The sequence below is a fragment of the Rhyacophila brunnea genome, unplaced genomic scaffold (genome assembly GCF_057557595.1).
Source record: "Rhyacophila brunnea isolate RB1 unplaced genomic scaffold, BYU_Rbru_1.0 scaffold_18, whole genome shotgun sequence".
NCBI lineage: Eukaryota > Metazoa > Arthropoda > Insecta > Trichoptera > Rhyacophilidae > Rhyacophila > Rhyacophila brunnea.
In genome coordinates this window covers 24,397,019-24,420,223 of record NW_028232837.1, presented here as the reverse complement: position 1 = coordinate 24,420,223, position 23,205 = coordinate 24,397,019, and the positions used below count along the sequence as shown (strand labels likewise).

The window sequence follows — 23,205 nt, the reverse complement described above, 5'->3', positions numbered from 1 at the left end:
ATTGAGAATTATCATGCCTGAGGCTTTATACAAAAACAAAAGAACTCTCTTCTCGTTGGAACTTAAACATAATATGCACAATTAAATCAATATTTACATGTGTATATTTAAATTCTTACCAAGTATTAAATAGTGGTATAATAATTTAAATATAAATAATAAGTATTAAATATATATTTTAAGTACCTATAATTCATGAACGTCTATTTATTTTCGAATTTCATTTGATTGCATGGATCAGATGTCCCGGCGCCGAATCGTCCTAGACCCGGAGAGGTGGATATAATTAATGTATTGAAATCTCGTGGTAAGCTGAGAGTAATATTAACAGCAGTGGCATTTTAGTATTGTCACATATTAAAAGTGATAATAAAAATCGCATCAAGAGTAAAATTATTTTATATTATCAAAATAAATAATAGCCGAACAAATGAATAACGATCTCGTAATATTATATTTTAAATTATTACATTAATAACTATGGTACAGTGCTTACAAAGAGAAATGCGTAACTATTTCCCGGCCGTGCTTTGTACGGCTTCCTTGAATTTCTTCTCGATATATTGTACTCGACTAATAAGTTTATCCCGTTGGTTGAATTCGGTATATGGAATAAGAATCACCGTGTAGCCCTGAGGAAAACAAAACACATATAAATAACGCATTCATAATAGTGTTACACGCATATTAATGTAAATTGCATTGATACAGTATTGTTACATACCTGGTGCTCTAGTAATTTTTTGTACAATAAAATAGATCCTAATGGCTCCGAAGATTGTTTGCTGATATCATGATAATCCATGGAGAGAAGTGCTACTTTAAATAACCTGAAAATAAAACAAACTTCCATTGGCACATTTGCAACATTTATACCCCGTTTACGCGTGTATGGATTTAATACTGACAATCAATGACATTATTAATGGACGACGCACTCAATACAGTAGCTAGCAAGTAAATTCGCATGTATAGGTAGACGTCACGCAATTTCCATTATGCGATATCACGCATCGGGAATTTATACCAATATGACCTTTATTGTAATGGCGTTAGAGCAGTGTTTCTAATGTCAATGTTCATTTGAGCGAACCCGTTCGAACCGAACCATTCGGCAAACCCAACAAAAAGCATCACGAATTTATAGCAATATCACCTTTATTGTAATGGCATTAGAACAGATTATGCCATTCGGCAGACCCGACAATAAAGTGAGTGTCATTTTCTTTTCCAGATGATTCGTCCATATTAATGTCATTGCTGACAATACATATAATCACGGCCATAACAAGAAAATGCATGTGTAAACATCATGTTATCATCGTGTTATCACGCAAGTTGCAAGATTGTATACATGAATCAAAAAAGTTCGGAAGCTACTGAATTTTTACGTGACAGTTGGGATTGTTCGATATCTGCGCCTCCGCAGTAGAACGATAGTGGTGAACCAGCCGATAAAAAAACCAACTACACCGCACAGAGACTCATTTTGGGGTTAACCGATTTTCACTACCTCTCAAATAGTAATATAAAATGACAACATCGCGTCTCGCTTATTCTTGAAGAATGAGATTGGAAAGACAGTCAGCACCTTTACTTGTATACAGTTATTATTGCGATAGTTTAAAATACACACTATTGCTGCAAGTTAATCCATGTACGTGTACAGGTGCTATTACTTATTAATAAATGCAGCCTTACAGCAGTGGCGAGGGGTGGGGGTAGACGGTTAAGATTCGACATAAATAGTGCATACTAAACTTTGTCAGTCATTCGTATTTGTTTTCATTGAACTAAGACTACAATTTACAGATGGTGTTAGTAAGTTTTTAAAAATCAATTAAACCTTGCCTAACCAAACCATAATAGTTTTGGTATGTTATAGGCGATTCGACAAAAGTGCACACTTTTTCATTCATACTTATTTGTTTTCGTTGAATTAGGAATACATAATATTACATATTACAGTAAAACCTTGTTAATACGAATTCCATGGGACGGATAATCGATAAAAATTCGAATTACGGAATATGAAATGTATGGGAAAAAAATATTAAAATTTTGAAAAAAAAATTTTTGATTTTCATTAATTTCGTTTCCGATCATAGATGTGCCTACCGAATTAGGTCATAAAATGTCAGGATTATTTTTATAACCTGCATAAAATAAGTAATTTTTGATGTTTTAAGAAGTCTGTCACAATTTTCAATGACTGGCTCATGAAATAGTGTACTATATTACGATTTATTGAATATTTTTATATGCTAGGACTCTGAAATCATTTCGAGTTACGAAATTCGAATTAAAGGTATGGTTTTATATGAAAATAATGTTCAAGGGACCTTTTTTTCAGGAAAATTTCGAATTACGGCGAATTTCGAATTATCAGTGTTCTTACTAATGAGGTTTTACTGTATGTTGTTGGTTATTGTTGATCATATTTATTTGTTTTCATATCTGCAATTCGAATTTTGCTGTAATTTGAAATTTGACTTGTAATTTGGAATTCGAAATTGAGAGTTAATATTATGTATTCATAAAATTACAGCTACATCAACCAACAAATTTTACTTATTTGCCTAATTGTTTTTCTATACATTATTGTAAGACACAATTAGACCTACCGTTTATCTTTGTGCTTGCTGACAGAATCCACAGGGTAAGGAGTACATTTGGAATCCAGGACACATTCGGCATCTGTAAATTAAAAAAAAGTCATTATCATCATTTGCACTACAATCTGGTGTAGTTCTTGGCCATCTTCCGAAGAGGTTTCATTACAAATTCTTTAAAACCATCACTCAACCTATCATAGAAGTGGCAAACCTATTTATGCTTAGGTGTAATAATGGCTACGCCAAGGATTTTTTTAAAAACAGGAACAATACTTCGACCGAGCACTTTACCTGCAGAAAAAAATTATTCAGAATCCATGTCGAGAGCTTTGTATAATACCATCAATTTTTCTGCCCAAAATGAAAAATTTTGTCCAGAATCCAGGTTGAGGTTTCTTTAAGCTTTTCATCATTTAGATCAGTGTTCTTCAACCAGTGGTCGGCAAGAATTTATTACCGGTCCTCGAAAGCTTTCACCATATTATCAACCGACTATATCGTTACACGATTCGGGGAATTCGCACTGGATGAAATGTTGGGAGAATTTTGGAATGCTGCTGATATTAACCAGAAATTCATATTCAACATCATAAGCCAACATTTAAAAGCATTAACTTACACCTTAAAACTTACACCCACGGTGGCCGCGCGGCTTAAGAGTTGAACTATCACGCCGTGGGTCCCAGGTTCGAATCCTGGGTCTGGCAAGTACACATATTGTTTTTCAATTTGTGTGTGACTCAGGGTATGGACCTAATAGGTTGAGCAAGTGGCTGACATCCATTTCTCGTAAAAACAAAATCTGTTAATACAAACCTCTACTCTGTGGAAGCCCATATGATCCTATTAGGATCGGACATGGTCGGGAAAAAAAAAAAAAAACTGAAAACTTTAATAAATATTCCCGTGAAACTTAAGATCCGCATAAAGCTGGACCACTAACCTCTGGATTAATAATCTCTTTTGGAAGATATTAAATCATGCGGACTTGATACCCGTGAGAAAGAAAAGCTGATCGAGCTATCTACTGAAGTCACTCTGGTGTCCAGACATAAAATGCAATCATTGTCTCAATTTTGAATATCCCTTGATAAATCTCTGAATTATAAATTTTTTCGACTTCCTATTTGTGTGAAGACTTAACTAAGTAACTAAGTAGAAAGACGTAACTAAGTAACCTTAGTACTTTGAGTAATAAAAACAGCGGAATCAAATGGATGTTAATGCATCGCTTCGTCTCTCAGAAACAATGCTGCAACCACGTATATTAAATTTGCTTACAATAAAACACCAGCAGATGTGGCACTAACCAAAAGTTTTAATGTTCAAACATAAGATTTAATAAATAAAATTCTATCTATAATGGATTTCTGGCTAATACCGGTCCACGAAATACTTCTATGTTCGCCGGGCCGTGGGTGTTAAAAGGTTGAAGAACACTGATTTAGATTACACAGTGCAAAACTAATCTGCAATGGGAAATGCCAATTGAGAGGGCAATAACTGTGTTCTTCAATAACCCTTGGGATATTGGTATAGACTATAGGTATTCCACTTACGTGAGGTGAGTTTAAGTGGACGCTGTTTTACAAGTTTTTAAGATCGTACTTGGTGTACTTTCATGAACTTTTTTACTGATATTACCCTATATTTTATTTGAACATTGTTTAGTTGACACTTATTTGTCTTCGTTTTTTTTTTTCATGTTGTGAACACTTTAAATTTGTAATTTGTCATGTTCATTATATGTAAAATAAATAAATTTTAATACAAAAATTACAACTTACCATAGAGGAATCCCATTCTGGAATCACAGATTTTCTTCACGTTGGCGTCTGACGATAAAAGGCTTTTTAGCGTGTCCAATATGTTTGAGACAAAGAGCTGCTTTTCCTTCGAATAGGTCACGGGTCGCTTTGACGTGAAATCTTCACCCAAGAGAGGTCCTTTGTAGTCCTTCAGAATATGCTTAGCGTAGCCATTTATATTTGACAGTTTCTTGTGAGAGGAAAATGAAATTTCTGAAACTGAATTTCAAAAAAATATTTAACTACTTAAGAGCGGAATGCACAATCTAAGATTTCGTTCCTAAGGATAAGTCGCCGAAAAGGATGACTTAACTATAGACAATCCTGAGTATAGATTTAAGGAATCCTTAACCATAGACTATTTTTGTTATGAACACGCCCCCTTCTGTATTACCATTTACCACTGACAGCTGCTGTCAAAATAAATTCGCATGTCTATAACACAGTCCATACACTCAAATTCATTTGACAATGTATCTCAATATGGATATTGATAGTGTTAATTCGTTTGGCATGTACTTGCAGAATAATATTTTATTTTTATACGCCAGCCCGCAGAAATACAAAATACCAGATGAAGAATGACACTTGATGCTAGTGTTACCATGTTAAAAAAAAAACTTGTGGTGCCTGTGGAATCACGTATAATGACTTATAACGGAAACATAAGAGTATTATAATTAAATATTAATATGTATTTATAGTTATTGCATTTATAAAATGCAGTTGTCATATTTTTGTCATCGTTTAACGATTATAAAATAATTTACCTAATTTACCTAACGAGAATTTTTAAATATGGTATTATTTTCAATAAAAATGATCTTAACTAAGGACAGTGTTTCTGCATAGTGTTTTCTGCTAAGGAAATTTTAGTTATGACAAATGTTTCTGCATTCCGCTCTAAGTACATAAGAGGTTTTAAGATTTTTTTAAAACCATTCTATTCATATAATATGTAATGCCATTTCAAATGGAATAACAGTAAACAATATTATCTGAGAAAACTATTATATAAATATATACCACGTAAGAGTGAAGTTAAATAGTTTTGACAATGGAAAATAAGACATAGTGGGAACGAGAAAAAAAGATACAATAGGCTTGATGTAAGTAAAGTCGACAATAGCCACTACAACAATAATCATAATTACTGCACACATAAAATCACATCTGTGCATGTTCATGGTTAAATGGTTCCACTATAGCAGTGGTCTTCAAACTGTGTTCTGCGGAACCCCAGAGTTCCGCGGCACCTCTCTGGGGGTAATGAAAAAAAAAATTCGACAAATAGACCTAGACTTCGACAAATTGTGTAAAAAATGTAATTATTTTAAGATATATTTTTGTATGATGGGATGGGATGGGGTTCTCCGAAAAAAACTTGTAATTCTAAGGGTTCTGTGAGTCGATAAAGTTTGAAGACCACTGCACTACGGTAACATAAAATTGATTAATTGGTTCTTATCGGAAACTCGACCCTTTAGGATCAGAGAAACATATATAATTTTTCTCTATTTTACAGGAGACACCTAAGTTACTAATTATAAAGCATTATTAAGAATATTCGATCAATGTGATTTCGACTATTGCAATGTACCTACTAAATATTATATTATTGATCAACCCCGATTTTATTTATCCACCCTATCTAGCTGTGTTACTACACAAATATAAACCTTTGTACATGAACTAAGCGACACTAATATTACATATTTATACCATTGTAAATGATTCTAATACTATTCAACTTGTTCAAACTTAACTCAGCCAAGTTGTTTCACTGCGGATCGAACCCTCCTGAGTTCTTTGCCTTTATTTACAACATGTAACTGTACTTTGAGACCATGACGAATAAACATCACAGAAGATTAACATCCACTTAGTCTTATTACTGATATACAGCTTCCACTGGACCACGTGAAAGATCGGGGCCCGTTGGTAGGGATTTCCGTTGCCGAAAACATAACAAACTATTGAACTATTTTTCGTTTTTATTAGGTCGTATTCTTATTTGTCCGGTGGTTGTTTATCCAGTACAAATCTTGCAATCGATTTTTAACTAACTTCCCAACTAGCTAGACATTTGAAACTTTTAGAATATATCAGAACACGATGCCAATGCATTCTTTTAATACTTTGAGACATCTTTAAGTAGAATTGAATTCATTTACAGTTAATTCTGTTTTGTATGAAAAGTTATTTCGGAAGAAATCCGTAATCCAATCCACTATTATTGGTTGCTAGGGGTCTGGGGTCCTAGCAACTAAATTATTAATATATACGTGCGTTACCATGGAAATCAATATGAAATGTCTAAATGACACTTCAGTATTATTTCTATCAAGTATTGTTGGCCAAAATAAAATAAAAACAACGAGAAATAATTAAATAATTTATTTAGTGATATAAGTTAGTGTCTAGAAATAAACCAGCGGCACTCTAATAAGCGGCCCTCCTTTATTCTAGTTTTTATTGATATGGGGCTATTAAAACGTCAATTCTATCTTATATCAAACTTTATTATTTGACAGATCTGAATGATGTGATCATAGCCGATCATAGTGACCATAGAATTTTGCTCGGTGAAAAATATTCTTACGCTAAGCTTAATATTTCAAAGTGTGATAGGTACGTTACTTTTGTTTGGTATTACATATTTAGTTTATGTAAAAACTATTTTCTAACTGTTTGAATATTTTTGGTTGATGTGAATTTTAACGCGGTGTGCGATTATTTTATTTTGTTACGCCAAAGAAGTATAACTTCTAACGCGCGTACATAAGTACAGACACCGTTTTTTTTTCAATGTTCTTTTGATGCAGAGTAACGACTTAATTAATTAGATGACTGGCTAATAACCATTCTTTGTATAAAAAGATAATATTATAACCTCCATTATGTTGAGACCCACATGCTTTGTTAACGGGTGTATATTATGATGACTTAACTTTTAACCACAACATGCTTTATTGACATTTAATTAACAATACAACATATGAAATTGGGCTTGCAAATATAAACTCGGCAGACATTAGTAAATATTAAGCGCCTTTTAAGGTTGGCAGGTATACCTTGTTCTCCGTTATTGACTGTTAAGCTCTGTATGAATTTCGGTTTTAAAACTGAGGCAACATCTTCATTGCTGACTTGATCGAGCACAGCCATAGACCAAACAATGTCGAGCCACGTGGAAGGCTTACTTATATCCGCTTGCACAATCTGCAAAAAAAATGCTCTCTTAAGAAAATACACGCTTCAAGAGGATTTACAGCATCTCAAATGGTCGACGCCATAACATTGCATTAACCTTTTCAGACTTCTATTCGTCATTAGCCAAAGTCAATTCACTGCTGAATAATAAGCATCCCATAGCTCCCTCTACTCTTCTCTCTCCTAGGTTCTTCACTACCACGTACATCCACCAAACTTTAATACTTTTTTAGAGCTCATATTATAAACATCAATAATATTCAAGAACTTTTTATAATCTTTCTCAGTTAATACATTCACTGCTGACCAGTTAATTACTTTAAATTACCACATTTTAATATCATGTTAATTATATCTACTGGCCAACTACTGCAAATGCGCCAGTCGCATTGTAAAGGCTCGGTGATATTGAGTTACTTTACACGCTGCTTGTTGGCGAATTTACAATCTGCACGCTTACACGCTGGCGTGTGGAGCAACCTCCCGGTAAAAATACAAACTACTCGTTTTGACATTTTTCGGCAAGCATTTTACGTTCATTTACGTTCCACTTCATAGCGCTAGAGCCCGATAAAAGTAAACAACAACACAATATTATGATTTCAACTCGCCAGTTTGTGTATATTATCTATGCTTTTTTACGTATTTTATCTATTGTCTATGATCAACAACTACGTTCTGTCAAAATAGTCGCTGGCTTGTGGCTTCTCAGCATATGGAAAGTTATGTGTGTCATCATCACAATCGCAGTAGCTGAATCGCCCGCTTTTAAATTCGCCAACAAACAGCTTGTAAAGTAGCTTAATGTCATTGACGCTTTAGCACTAAATGAGTTAGTGTGTAACTTTTTAAACACAACAACCCACAAGGCCCAATTATAGTATTACAACATATCACAAAAACACTCAATAGTGTATGCGATAAGGGAAGAGCAGTTTAAATTTTCTTATTGCCTGAAGAAAACAGCCTCTGCAGCATATATGAATGTATCATTGCGTTCGAGCATCAGCAAAATAAATTGAATTAATATTGAACATACATAACTTGAAAACACCTACTAGAAAAAATCACATTTGAAATAAATTCGACGCCCGACGGGCTTTGAACCCATATATCTACTGGTTTCACGGTAATATGCTTTAACCAATTAAGCTATGGGCCTCCTACTTAATTGCGATAATTTAAAGTAGTAGGTCCTACATGAAATGCTTATCAAATTGCATTATTTTTGACTATCGGTTTTTGTGTTTTTAAATCAAGGAATCATTAATTGCCTTAATTACTAACCAACGCCAGGCTCTCCCCAAATATTTAGTTATAACGTCTACTTGAACCTGCTAACAATTTACAATAAACCATTCAACGAATAATTCACAAAATTTGAGAATGTAACATTCTATATATTGAACCATTGATATACTACTGGATGAATCATATGCTTCTTAAAATGACGCCCGATTTTCAACGACTCGGCCTTTGTTAAAACTTACTGAGTAAGCCCGGTCTAGCTTGCATCTTACTCTAACTAATAGTCAGCGCATGACGACTTGCTCTGTCTGTTTTGCATTGCAGCACCCTTAGGTTCACTATTCCAAGAACGCAAATTTAGTTTTACAGCCAGGGCAATACGGGTGAAATTCGGGAATCCATGTTAACGGTCTTAACGCATTATACCTACAAGGAAATATTATAAGACGATATTCGTAATATCTTTTGTGGTACATTTTTAAAATGACACTTGTATGGGAACTGCTCATCTAGTAGTATATCAATGTATTGAACATACATAACTTGAATACACCTCAGATTTATTATACATACAAGAAAAAATTACACTTGAAAAAAAAATTGAATTAACATTGTTCGGAATTATTAATTTTTTTCAAACAGCCTACAGCGTGGCGCCCCCACTTTGAATTCCACTATCTTAAGCGGATGAAACCGATCCTGATTACTATTGATTTATGTAGAATCAGAGGTTATTTATAATAATATTCAATAAATTAATTAATTATTTTACCTTTGGTAATTGATCAAAATTAACAGGTTTGTATCCGAGCATAGCCAGGGTGACTACCAAAGCGGCTACATCTCCGGGTCGACAAATTTTGGAATGGGTGACCATCCAATCGGACAGGTTGTCCAGCATCTCCGTATCCTTGTATTTCATGATTCCCAGACTCGTCGCAATGGAGCCGACCACTGCCGACTTGTCTTCGTTCAGAGGCAGTTTCTCCTGGATATCACTAAAAAGATTTTCATCATTCAAATGAAATGTCAACAGTGGTAGAATGCAAATGTCACGTGTTTCAACATAAAAAATGTAGGAATCGTGACAACCTGATAAATGTCTTTGGTGGGTGACATCTTCGACATATTTTAACTGTAAATGAATGATACGTGACAATAGATTCACAGGCTTATTGAAAAACTCGCCAATAAGAGTGGTTTCAACCTTTCTACTAAAGCAGCATGTTGACCTTTTACCAAGCTCCCATAGCACACGAACCATCGACATAATAATAATTATACATGATACTTCTTATAAATAAAGTGTGGCTTAAACCAATCGACCAGGATACAGCGGGATTGCGCGGGAATCAGTGTCAACATTCAAATACTTTACTGTGTTGCATATCTTTCATGGGTATGTGTTATTAGCAGGTTTTATGTTATCAAGCTGTGTCCATAGACTTTCAAACGTCTTGAATAGATTTTTTTTCAGAAATGGAAAAACTTTTATTATATATTTTCTTTTTCGCAAGTTTTATGAATTGACAAGATTATGGAGACAAGACCATGTAAATTACGTGTACCAATGTATTGTATGAAAGAAAACAGGATAGATTATCCCAGTGTATTCATAATCAAAGGAAACAAAATTTCGAATTATGAATTACAAAATGTATGCAACTTTTTAATTCATAATTTGCTTTTTTTTAATTAATATTAGATAAAATCTCATTTAGTATGGATAGTTCCTTTTGTATTTTGATTACTGTAACAAATTGTACAAATCATTTCAGATATACCTGCATACTCGATCCATAAGCACGCCATCAGGAAAATTGAGAACCGCCATAGAGAACAATAAGTCTGCACACTTCTTCAAATCGATCGCTTCCAACTGTCGGGTGATGTTGTAAGATAATGCTCTCAGTAATGGTGTGGAACGTCTCTTCTTTTGAGCCAGGGATGACATAACCTGATATCAATCAGAATAATAATATACTAGCCGGCCAGTAATGCTCTCTATGGGAGAAAATGTGGTGTGGTGTGGGACTTTCTGGGGAAATTGGAATACATAGTGGAAATTTTCAATTTTGCTTTTAATGTTATGTAAAACAGGAATATTATTATCATGTATCATACATAAAAACTCGTTTGTAAATAAGTTAATAAAATGTAGCTTGACCGCTCTACGTCGGTGAGTAATGCGAATGACAGTAGCTACTATATTTATGTTTAAAATCTTGTATAAAATAAGAACCTATCGAAATAATGTATTTCAAAATTGGAACATGGAACATGAAAATATTAAAATTTTGAAAAAAAAATATTTTTTGATTTTCATTAATATCGTTTACGATCATACATGTGCCTACCAAATTTCCGGTTCCGTGTGTGTTAATGGATCATAGAATGTCAGGATTATTTTTATTACCTTAAAATAAGTAATTTATGTTTTATGAAAAGTCTGTCACAATTTTTAATGACTGGCTCATGAAATAGTGTACTTTTTTTACGATTTATTGAATATTTTTATATGCCAGGACTCTGAAATAATTTTGAATTGGGAAATTCGAATTGAAGGTATAGTTTTATATGTAAATAATGTTCAAGGGACTTTTTTTTCGCGAAAATTTCGAATTACGGCGAATTTCGAATTATCCGTGTTCTTATTAACGAGGTTTTACTGTAATGTGACAATTTGAATTGACAGTTTGGACTATACCAACAGGGAAGAAAGACTTAGGAGATAATATAGTACTCGATGGCAGTTCTGGAACATTTAATTTTTTTTTTTTTTACAAGTTGGTGAATTGAAACATGCCGCCATCTTCCGTAGGTAGGTATATAAAAAGTTCATCTCTCCAATTTCCAATCTCATATATTTGCTGCACGCTCCAAGAATACTGTGCCTCATTCAATGGAGTCCAGTCATCGTGATTCTATTACAAAATCACCCACATACAAAGGTATCCATTTCCATTTATGAAATACAGTAAAAACCTGATTTTAACATTTTTTAGGTGATATAAATTAAGGTTAGGTTATTGAAAAAAGAAACAAAAAGAAAATAAACACGAAATTACGCAAAAAATTATGTTAACGAGAATAAAATATGTTAGCAACAAGTGTGACTACAACATTTGAGCCAAAACACTGAAAGACAAACAATGCTGTGTGCCCACGGCTAAGATGGCGCTGACCCACCCCTAATTATTTAAATCATTTTAATTGAATTTAGAATATTTCAGATATAAATTGCAGGAATTGGGTAATAAATGTACTAAAAAGAAATGAGACTACAGAGAGTAAATAGAGGGGTTATGTGAAATTCGGACATGTAAAATCGGGGTTTTACTGTACCCTCTTCACGTTCACTATGGTAACACTATGGTGGCATGTTATGGTTATGTATACCTTGACCATCTGCGGCAAACTGATACTGGCGATAAGTCTGGCGGCTTGGTCATCCCCGGTGACCCCAAGGACGGTGTTGAGATCCTCTGAGCTGCGAGCAGAGAGCTCCACCGAGAGGGCAACATCTTCATTGGACGGCTGCCGCCCAAGGAAGCGACACAGGCGCAGGAAGCGCTCGTCACGATTGAACGTGGCCGGCATCATGTGGTTTTTTGATGACCACTCTGATAATATCGCCACTATCTGAAATAATAATAAAAAATGTTTTTTTTAATGTATGTTTTGATGCAGAGTATACACGCAATACGTTATGAGAAGAATCAACATTTCTTGTAAAAAATGTCCTTCTTTCGATTTGAAACCTTCTAATAAATTTCAATGTGATTATAAAAATGTAAAAAACATGTGCGACGTTGATCTACTTTTAGAGATAAAGGAATTTAAACATTTAATCAAACAATGTTCTTCAAACTTTCTTGTAAATGATTATATTGATCTGAAACTTTCACTAGGTAATAGATATCTTATTGATTGATCGTCATTGATCTACTTTTCGGGAGGAATTAATATATATATTCCATTATACCCCGTTTACACGTGCATGGATTTACTGCTGACAGTACGTATTATCGTAGCCATAACAAGAAAATGCATGTGTAAACACGTATTATCGTGCAAGTTGCAAGAATGCATGCATGGCTCAAAAAAGTTCAGAAAATTCTGAATTGTCATGCAATAGTTGAAACTTGCTTGTTGCATGTGGACATTTCTCACTATGATTCCGACAGTTCACGACAATGCGACTTGCAGTCGTCAAGAATTGTAGTTTCAATAAAGACTTTTAAAACATTCAAATTTAACAATTATTATTGATATAATCTGTCTACTATCATCTTGTTATAATTGTCATTGTGTAATTTATACCCATGATGGCCGCGCGGCTTAAGCGTCGGACTATAACGTTGTGGGTCCCAGGTTCGAATCCTGGGTCTGGCAAGTATACATATTGTTTTTCAATTTTGTGTATGAGTCAGAGTATGGACCTAATAGGTTGAGCAAGTGGCTGACATCCATTTCTCGTAAAAACAAAATCTGTTAATACAAACCTCCACTCTGTGGAGGCCCATATGATCTTATTAGGATCGGACATGAATATATATATGAATTCGTTAACGAAACTGATGAGACGATGTGGTTACATGCAAAATTCACTATGCGAAGTTATAGTCAGCGGCAGCAGTGCGAATGTTTCACATTGGTCTGTGCGAGGTTTAATTTGTAAAGGGTTTTGTGTGTTCCCTAAAATTGACGCTCCAGTTACGGCCTGACTGGTGCGATTTGCATCACATTCAGCTGTTAAAAAAAGATTGATTTGAAAAGATTTGAGCATGGACAATTTTACTGAATTGCATGTAAAAAAATTTCACTACAAAAAGAGTTATTACCTTCAAAGCATGCTTTCTGGTAAGTAATGGGTTATCGACAAGTGATAAAATGCTTTTCACATCGTTTGCCTGACTGATTTGATCTTCCAATTGTTTTTTTCCCAAGAAATTAATCGGATGGATTCCCGGGGTTGACGATTTCTCCAGGATGTCGGAACTATCAGCATCAGCAGTCAAGGAGGCAAAGGCGGCAGCGACCAATCCTAAAAATAAATATAAGCATATTACTTCGATATCATCGCAAAAACCTTGTCAATCAAAAACAACTTTGGTACAAGTCGGTTATGGGGAAGCCAGCGGCAAACACATTTTCAAAATAGCCGATATACTGGATTATTTGTTAGGTTGGGTTAGGTTAGGTTTTTATTCTTGAATTCATGATTTTCACCTAAATCGGCCATGACAATTAGCAAAGTTCCCCGCCTGGCTTCTCCAACCGACGTGTACCACAACTTTTTTTTAGTACACAATGGCGGAAAGCGGAGGTGGGGGGTATAGATATATACAAATGAACTACTCATGAGTTCCGATTTTCAATACGACCTGTCAGAAAAATAATATATATAAAATAATAACTAACTAATAACTATAAAATGACAACATCACGCCTCGCTTACTCTTGAAGAATGAGATTGGAGAGACAGTCAGCACTTTTACATGTAAACAGTTATTGTCATGACAGTTTAAAATAAACACAATTGCCGACGGTAGGTAATTCCATGCATGTGTACAGGCGCTATTATGGTAAGTTATAGACTAGCTAATGTGACACCCACGGTGGCCGCGCGGCTTAAGCGTTGGACTATCACGCCGTGGGTCTCAGGTTCGAATCCTGGGTCTGGCAAGTACACATATTGTTTTTCAATTTGTGTGTGAGTCAGGGTATGGACCTAATAGGTTGAGCAAGTGGCTGACATCCATTTCTCGTAAAAAACAATATCTGTTAATACAAACCTCTACCCTGTGGAGGCCCATATGATCCTATTAGGATCGGACATGGTCAAAAAAAATAAAAAATAATGTGAGAATTTTACCAGTATTTGCCGCGGGAGGACGTTCTTTTAGCGCTGCCGGATCAGACTTATCAAAATTAACAGGCTGTATTCCACTATTTGCTTTGTCTACATCTGGCTGAACAGCTGGAGCCGACGATGAGCTGAAGTGTCGAAGTGTCCGAAATGGACATAACCTCTTAAAGGCTGACGTACCCAATTTAAACATCTAAAACCACAAAAGGTAAATAAATTATCTTTTAAAATACGCAGACTTACACTAATGCACTTTTTTGGCTTATTCGAGTTAAATAATAGGCAATTTGATCATAAAAGCATTCATTTGATCGTTCTTACATCACTGAACCAATATTTTTTTTAATGACATTAATAACTTCAGAATAGTAATATATTGTTGGAGTATACTAAATTAATCAAATGATTCATCTTAGCATGTTAAAAGATGAATACTAACGTTATTAATTGATATATTTAACAATTATAATAACCTTATTTTATATTTACTTCGTCTGAAGTTTAGAAAAGGTTGGTTATTTCAGTGCTGCCAAGCACGTAAATTTATTATTTATTAATACTTCATCAACAATTATAATATTTTGTAATTATTTATAGGAAAATAATATCTATAAATAATTAAAAATAATGAAAAAATATTATTGAATAACCTTGTTTATTATGACTTAATTCCAGTTAAATGTTTTTTAGATTACTTGGATATGCTAACAAAAACCGACTACATTGAACTTTCTATTTAGCTTACTTAGAGGATTGTAAAAACCATCAGATTATTAAATTTAATTTTCTCAATAAAATTATGAATGGAATCATAAAAAGTGACAGATGGCATTTTATTGTGCAGAAATAAATCGAGGGTATACTGACAGAAAGCATTAAGTCATTAAAACAAGTTCTGAGATAATCGCATTAATAGCTTAATTTTTTTTTCAAAGCTTTCTCCCACGTAGAATGTTTTATGTTTTATATATTTTTTTTCTACATTATAAAGAATAACCTTTTTGGCATACAAAACATAAGATTTGATGTTGATAAGTTGTATGGATATTTTTTTAAAAATGTAAATGTAAGTGACCGCTGACATAATGCATTCTGTCAGTAACTATTTGCTAACTTTGACATATTATTAGATAAATGACAATGCATTATCGTTATATTTATTTATGTTAATGATTAGATTGGTACATAATAATACAAATAAAAATAATATTTTTAGTGAAAATAACATTATTTATTTCAAATTAGAGAAATATAGAAAAAATACAATGAAAATAATAATAAATCACAATAATTTTTAAACAGATTTTTTTTAGAATTAAATTATTTACCGTAAACTACAATAACATTTCTCTGAAGGGTATGCAGATTGGATAGTATGCTACATATTACGACTAGCCTTAATTCTGATTGACATTCTTTGCACCTTGCACTTGCACATTGCACTTATTTATGAAAACAATTAGATTAGTATCAGTATTAATATTAAAAAAAATAATGTTCATTATTATTTGTCGTTTTTGGCATCGGAATCATTTATATCGGGCTCCGGAAGTAAGTCTGGATGGCTGTTATTCTCGGCAGATAATTGTTGAAACCACCAATGAAAAATGTCCAGTATTACACTTTTTTCACACAAATCCTTTTTTTTTGCACAACTTATTTTTAATGGATTTTTATATTAGAATTGTGGAATGTTTTCGATTTCTACAAAACAAATTTGGTTGATACGCGAAGCATTTCTAATTTTTAAAACGTTTATTGTTTCGTACACATCACTAAAATTATATTTATATTGAATGGTAAATGGTTTTTCCTTTTCATATTTAAGACATTTCATTTTTAGCCAATTTACGCCAAGTTTTTATTTTTTATTAACTGATTCGACAAAAATTTGAGGTCATAAAAGTCAGTATATTTTAGCTCGCTTGCTTCGTATGGTTTCTTTTTCGAAATGAAACGAGACATTTAAAAATCATTTAGTCATTGGCACAATAAATCGACGCAAACTTTTGCCTGTTTTCTATGGCACTATGCATAGAATCGCATTCCATAGATTCAAGAAAAGAGCAGATACTTGCAAATTTCTATTATGGCCTCCGCATGTATCGGAGAAGAAAGATATTTCAGTTACACTCGATGGAAGCTGCTTGAGATACCACATGAGACAACTTCCTATTTCGCAACTCCCTCGTTTTCCATTTATTTCGGTCCAAGCCAAACAAAATCCTTTATTCGGCTTTGGACCTTCGTAAATAGTTAAGTTAAACATATTTAATTTTCTTTTATAATAGAGCAGTGAAACCTCTGTGGATAGTATATGTAACACACTCTGAAGATAGTATGTTACAGTCATGAATAAGGACTCATTATTAGACATATCCTTATCTTTTTCTTTTTCAGAATGACATTCATTTTTCCTTTTCAAATGACTCTGAAAATCCTCTTCCATTATGATGTTGTCTTCGGGGCAACTTACTTTGTATTTATTACAAAATGTGCACTGGTCCTTTTTTGGTTTGAAAAACGATAAATTATAATTTTTGCAGAACACTCTATGATAGGTTATCTGTGTCAATAGTCTTTACACAGGCTATACATTTTGCAAATTGTTAATTTACTGTCTAAATATTACCTTATATATATATGTCCTTTCTCGTGTAGTGACTCCATAAACGGGAAGGATTCTATGTGAGACTTTATATGGATTAAATTCTCATTGCTTGTTTTGTGAATAGGGGGATGTTTACCTCTACGATCGTGTAACGTAAACTGTACTTCCACGCCTTCTTGTTCTTTAAATGCGTGAATTACTGATCTATTTAAAATGTGTAAAGTACTCTAAAAAAATATTTCAGACTCTGACTTTTTGTCCACTCTTGAAAAAGAAATAACTCTTTAGTTTTGTCTGGATTTCCTTTTTTCATTCCTTGGTTTTCTATCAACGGGAATTTCAATCTCAACATTTTTTAGAATGTAATCTTTTTTGCGATCATAAGAACAACTCCAACACATCTTTAATATATTATGTTTAGCTCTTTGAGACGAAGCCATTCTAATAAATTCTTCAAATGGTTCAATGTATTGTTTCACTAATCACTAAAGACAGATGAATTAAAATTGCAAAGGTATGGCCTATGCCCTATGGTGACATCTATTGACAAAATTTGTACTGACAGAATGCATTATGTCACACTTAATGCATATGCCATGTTACAAGTCCTGTATTTTGTACACACAAAACGCATTATAGGTCATATAATGCTTTCTGTCAGTATAAAAAAATAACAATATGACTTAATGCAGTTTCTATTTTCTTACCAGTATATCCTATGACTAAGTGCGTTTTACCAGAACGTAGAGCGTAAAATTCTAAGAATTTTGGCATTTAAAACAGAAAAACAGCAAAAACTCACTTAATGCGTTCTGCAAGTATACCCTCGAAATTTTGTGCAATATTTCATAAATAAATTAGGCATTTTATTTTTTAAGTCTGGCAGTTTAATTTTACTGACGTAAGTTTTTTGACTGACAAGTGACAAGTAAATACAAGCAAAACAAAATAAAGAACTGCAATTGAAATAATATTATCAAAGCGGTGACTGATTGTTTTTTTTTACTTACATCAGTATTGCGTTTTTGTTCGTTTTACTTGCATAGTGTTATCAAATGGCTACAATGGAGAAAACAAAATTAAAACAGGTAAGGATTGTGGTAATGGTCTTCAATTTTAAGACGCGTAATACATACTCGTTATGTGTTCGATCCTATTTAATTCCGTTGCTGAATTATTGAGAGTTCCTCCTATGTTACAAACAATAGTGTTTTCTCGGCCATTTAGTTTTTATCGCATTTTTTCTCGGCGCGATTAGCTCAAATGTCAGTGTAAACAGCAGTAAACTTTGTAGATAAAGCAAAATTATTATTTAATCTCAAACAAAGGATCGAATAATATGGGAGGGGCTTGGAAATGGCTTCATCCAGCAGGGTATCAAAAAAATTATCATTATGTCTAATGTAAATATATAATTGCATAGGTCGGTCCTTAGGCTTTATGCGCCAAATAATATTATCCCACTGACCTTATCAGGCGAAGCATTCTTGAAAACTATTTTTCATTTTTTTCCCATGAAAAACTCTGGTCAGACAGACGAAAAATAATATTTGGGAAATTTTGGCATGGGTACGTAATAAGGTTCGCCAACTCTGCCCTAGATACATAATATGGTATGTTTCTGCTGAGAGAAAACTTAAAAAAAATATTTGTGTAAAAATCAAAGCAATCCATCTTTTCTACAATGTCAAGTAGTTTTTTGTACCTATTGCCACATTTGCCACACCCTCAATCCTACGATAAAATTATTGGTAGCGAGCTTACTTGGTTGTCATCCAAAAGGTTAAAGGATTTGCCAATGCCGCCGCATAGCTCGGAAAATTCAACAAATTGTGCAATTTTGTATAAAATAAAAGAATGAACTTTGGCATGTTGAGTAGACATATTAATCTAAGAGTTATTGTCTACGATAGACAAGCAGTTACATGTCAGGCTTATAATGTGTATAAAGTAACGCTGCTCGAGTCTATATGTAATAAAATTTGGGGCGCAGCACAAACTCAAATATGTATTTTTATTCTATGGATACATAGACTACGGTTTCAGACGTATTGTAATGGCATTTGGTTAATCATACGCAAACTAAAAATGTACTGCGCACTACATGCGGTTCTGCACATTTTAGGTGACTAAGGGAGTGATGACGTTCACGTTGTAAGTATATACTATTAGTTCAAATGTATATGGGCAGTATACGGTATAAATTTCAAAAAGTGAATGATAATTATTAATTGATTCTTATGAATAACGATTACACACATTGAGTGATGTTTTAAAAATTACAAGAGGATGCTGAGCACTTGCACAATCTAAAAATAGCCGCCACTGATTATAATATATCCAATATTTTTCAATGTATTAGTTTTTTTTGACATTTTTTTGGTAATAGTGCCGCAGATGACCACATGAATTTTTATAACTTTATTTTTAGACCAAACCCAACCTAACCTAATCGTAGTGTTCGATAATGATGCATCAAAATTAGTGAATCCAATCCCGAGCCAAAATCTTGATCCCGGGATTACGATTTGACGATCCCGGGTCTGGTCCTGGGATTGGCATTTTTTTCAATAATTAATATAAAATTTCTATATAATATACAAATAACATTGATAAAATTGATCAAAAATAATTTTAGTATAGTTTATACTATTTAAGACTTAATACTTAGTGTGTACGTTCAATCTTGGAAATACATAGGTTTAATGGAGTAAATAATATTGCAATATGTATAAATAATAATGTGGAAGTAAAACAGTTTTATTTATGTATGAAAAGATAACAAATACAAGTTCAATTAAAATTTAAAAAAAATGACAAATGCATTAAAAAACATGGTGGAATCACTTTGTTAAAAGTGCGAAGCATTGTTTCTCATTTTTATTAATATATGTGAAAAAATAAAATGAATTGGCAACACATGGGTAATAAATCATACTTCATTCAAACTCAGTTTATTTCTAATGTATTCGTATGTTATTAAAAGTATTTTTTCTATTATATTTTCGTTTTTATTTTATTTTCCATAAAAATTGATAAAAAAACTCATCTTGTTTATGTCATATGTTTACCAATCCTGGGATTCATAGGTATCGAAAATAGTTTGGGATCCCGGGATTGGAATCCCTAATCAAAATGTATGAAAATATCAAACTTTAAATTAACAATTAAAATAATAGTCTACATACAATAAACTGTTTCCGCTAAAAAAAAAATGATAAATGACTATACGGTCATCTGCGGCATATAGAGCATATTATTATAGATATAAAGTAAAAAGATTTTTTTTTTAATTTTCTTCATTCGTCATTCGCCATTAAATATAAATATCGATAACTACATACCTATCATTCTGACATGAATGATTTGACATTTATTTTGAGTCAATGTGTCAAAACGTCCAACTCTCGCAGAGTGATCAGTAGCATGAACTATTTTTTTTTACGTAATGCAATATATACCATAAAATGGGGTGAGTTTTCATTCCAGTTCAAGTAAAACAATATATATTGGTTCGGTTCCGGTTTCCATTCTGAAAAAAATAACAGTTTTTCCAGTTTTCGGTTCAGCTCCAAGAGATTAATTTTTCAATGTTTTTACATACTTAATTTGATACAAACCGGTTTGCACAGGTAAGCTTGTAGTAATGCATGAGCGTCTAGTCGCCGCTTAAGGGTCCAAGAGCCAAAACCCAAGACGTAAGACATGTTGCACCTAAGACAACTGAAGTGGGGAGTAAAATCATGTTAACACACATGTTTGAACATGTACCGAACCGAAAAAACCAATAATTATTTCATCCGGTTTTCGTTCCGACAAAAATAACAGTTTTTTCGGGTTTCGGTTCAGTTCCGATTCGAAGCCCTGCTTAAAATGACATAATCACCGTTCCAACGTATTATTGTTGTTGGCGCAATGCCAGATGAATCTGCCCTTCCCCTACCTATTGATATTGTAGATTTATATACTATGACCTAACGTAACCTTTGCTTTTGTTTTGTAATTGTTGCAGAAGAAAAAAACTAGGTACAAAACGCCGGATGAAAAATTATTGATAACCGCAATAGACGACAGCCAAATATCTCTCAATGAAACTAGTCAACAAGAGAATAAAGACGAAGAGATTATCCAAAATACAATTGAATCTAATGAAACTGAAAGAGCGATAGAAGAAAACGTGAATGAATTTAATGATATAGATATGGTAGTAGATGAAGGGAAAACAAGGGAGGAAAATGTCATTCCGACAAATGAAAACACTGTTTCAAATGAAGGGGAAAAGGGTAGTAATGAATGTTTGAACCAGGAAGTAACTGTGATAGAATCAAAAGAAATGTTGCCAGTTATCAAAAATATACCCCATGTAGAAATCAAAAACAAGACTGACACTCGAAAGCAAAATATTTTACAGTCATCCGAACAAAGTTACAGAGAACTCTCGACTGTCGTACAAAAGATGAAGCAGGCGGAAATTACGCCAAGCGTATTGAAGTATAAAAAAGTTGTTCCTTTCACGTTTGAAGAGATAGAAAATATTTACGGTTGCAAAGAGATCGTGGCGTCGAAGCAGTTTGTTGTGGATTTTGAAAAGAATGAACTGCAAGCGCCGGCGTCGACCCATCCGTTGTACGACGCCCTGATGGAGTATCAGAGGGCCAGATCGCAACTGGTGTTGAACGAAAAAGAAGTGGCGGCTCTCGCGATGGAATGCAACGATAAGCAAGCGTGCATCTGGCAGGTTAATAACTGCGTGGAGAGGAATGGGGCTCTGTGCGCGGACGGGTATCACGTGAGCGGGTCCTACACTTATCAGAATGCAATCTTACAGAAGAATGTGCTGGGTGACTTTCAGAAGAATCTGAGCGTCTTACGGGAGAAGGCAACGGAAACGCACTCATTACACTCACATTCTGAACATTTGATCAAAATTCAAGTAAGTAGCGGATCTTAAAAATCACAATAAATAGTACAAGTGGTCCACGACTTTCATAATATGTTCTATTTTTGTACAATTCGCCATTTCGTATATTTCTTAAATTTTTTCCAATAATGCAAAAACTGTACGCTTCCATGCAGTCGCTCACGTTTTTGACAAGTTTATAAATAAAACACCTGAGTGCTAATGCGCATTATTAACTTTATTATACCCATGATCATTGATAAAAAAAAAATGTTCTAAAAAACACTTTTTTACATTTTTTTATATAACACTAGTTTCGTACAGTCAACATTTTCTGGAACCAATTAATTATGCACGAAAGTCGAGGGATGCCTGTATTTTACCAATATTGATTAGTATATAAAATCAGTTAATATTCATTTTATATGAATATTATTTTACCACATCGATGGTCTAATGTTAATACCCAGTATCTGACTTAAAATGATTTTTTGACTTACTAAAAATACTGCCCATTGACTGCGAAATTTCCGTATCCATAGTTATTTAAACAAAAATGATACAACCGTAGAAACTGTTAAAATTGATTGAAATTACCTTGAATAATAAAAAAAATACTTCAAAATACTAATAAATTAGAGCTGGTACTCTCCATCATTGAATTTACAGAGATGGTGATCGTTCAAAATATTCTGCAAAATGACAAAACCATAGACTAAATTTGTCGCCGTGACAGGGTGGCAGGACGGGACGTGCATCTCAATATAATCACAACTTTAATGTTTTCGACGCACATCAATTATTATTATCATTAATTTTATTAACTGCAACAAATATTGATTTTAATTATTTCGCAACATAGACTCGATTCGTTTGGGCATGTTAATTATTGGTATACAAGATTTTCATATACCTACCATACCGCCTAGTTAAAGTCC

The 23,205-nt window shown here is 33.4% G+C and overlaps 2 protein-coding genes across 5 annotated transcripts in view; one reads left to right on the top strand and one right to left on the bottom strand.

The window, feature by feature from the left end:
* Positions 1–383: 383 nt before the first annotated feature.
* LOC147073361 (FAST kinase domain-containing protein 4) lies at positions 384–15,265 on the bottom strand. 3 transcript variants are annotated; one of them, XM_085945451.1, is made up of 11 exons: positions 15,078–15,265; positions 14,763–14,949; positions 13,729–13,931; positions 12,284–12,526; positions 10,669–10,841; positions 9,657–9,882; positions 7,498–7,645; positions 4,403–4,642; positions 2,625–2,697; positions 725–830; positions 384–632 (listed from the first exon to the last, which is right to left on the bottom strand). In XM_085945451.1, exons 2-11 carry the CDS (start codon positions 14,947–14,949, stop codon positions 513–515), a joined length of 1,719 nt encoding a protein of 572 aa, XP_085801577.1. In that variant the 5' UTR covers positions 15,078–15,265; the 3' UTR covers positions 384–512. The 3 variants fall into 3 exon arrangements, with proteins under 3 accessions (XP_085801577.1, XP_085801576.1, XP_085801575.1); XM_085945450.1 differs by having other exon boundaries at positions 15,196–15,265; XM_085945449.1 differs by having other exon boundaries at positions 15,230–15,265.
* A 2,997-nt stretch (positions 15,266–18,262) lies between these two features.
* Epg5 (ectopic P-granules autophagy protein 5) overlaps positions 18,263–23,205 on the top strand; it is a 43,957-nt gene continuing 39,014 nt past the window's right edge. The window contains exons 1-2 of one of the 2 annotated variants that reach the window (XM_085945446.1): positions 18,263–18,455; positions 21,380–22,300. In XM_085945446.1, coding sequence (XP_085801572.1) covers positions 18,423–18,455; positions 21,380–22,300 — 954 coding nt within the window. In that variant the 5' untranslated portion in view covers positions 18,263–18,422. Of the gene's footprint in view, positions 18,456–21,379; positions 22,301–23,205 lie in introns of those variants that run through there. The other variant, XM_085945447.1, reaches the window with a different exon arrangement.

What these genes read in the sequence shown, in the direction of transcription:
- LOC147073361 (XM_085945451.1), bottom strand. Translation starts at nt 14,949, where the DNA reads ATGTTTAAATTGGGTACGTCAGCCTTTAAGAGGTTATGTCCATTTCGG. An exon ending in TCCTCCCGCGGCAAATACTG is followed by an intron (nt 13,932 to 14,762) that starts GTAAAATTCTCA and finishes ATTTATTTTTAG; the next exon opens with GATTGGTCGCTGCCGCCTTT. An exon ending in AGTCAATAACGGAGAACAAG is followed by an intron (nt 4,643 to 7,497) that starts GTATACCTGCCA and finishes TTTGAAATTCAG; the next exon opens with TTTCAGAAATTTCATTTTCC.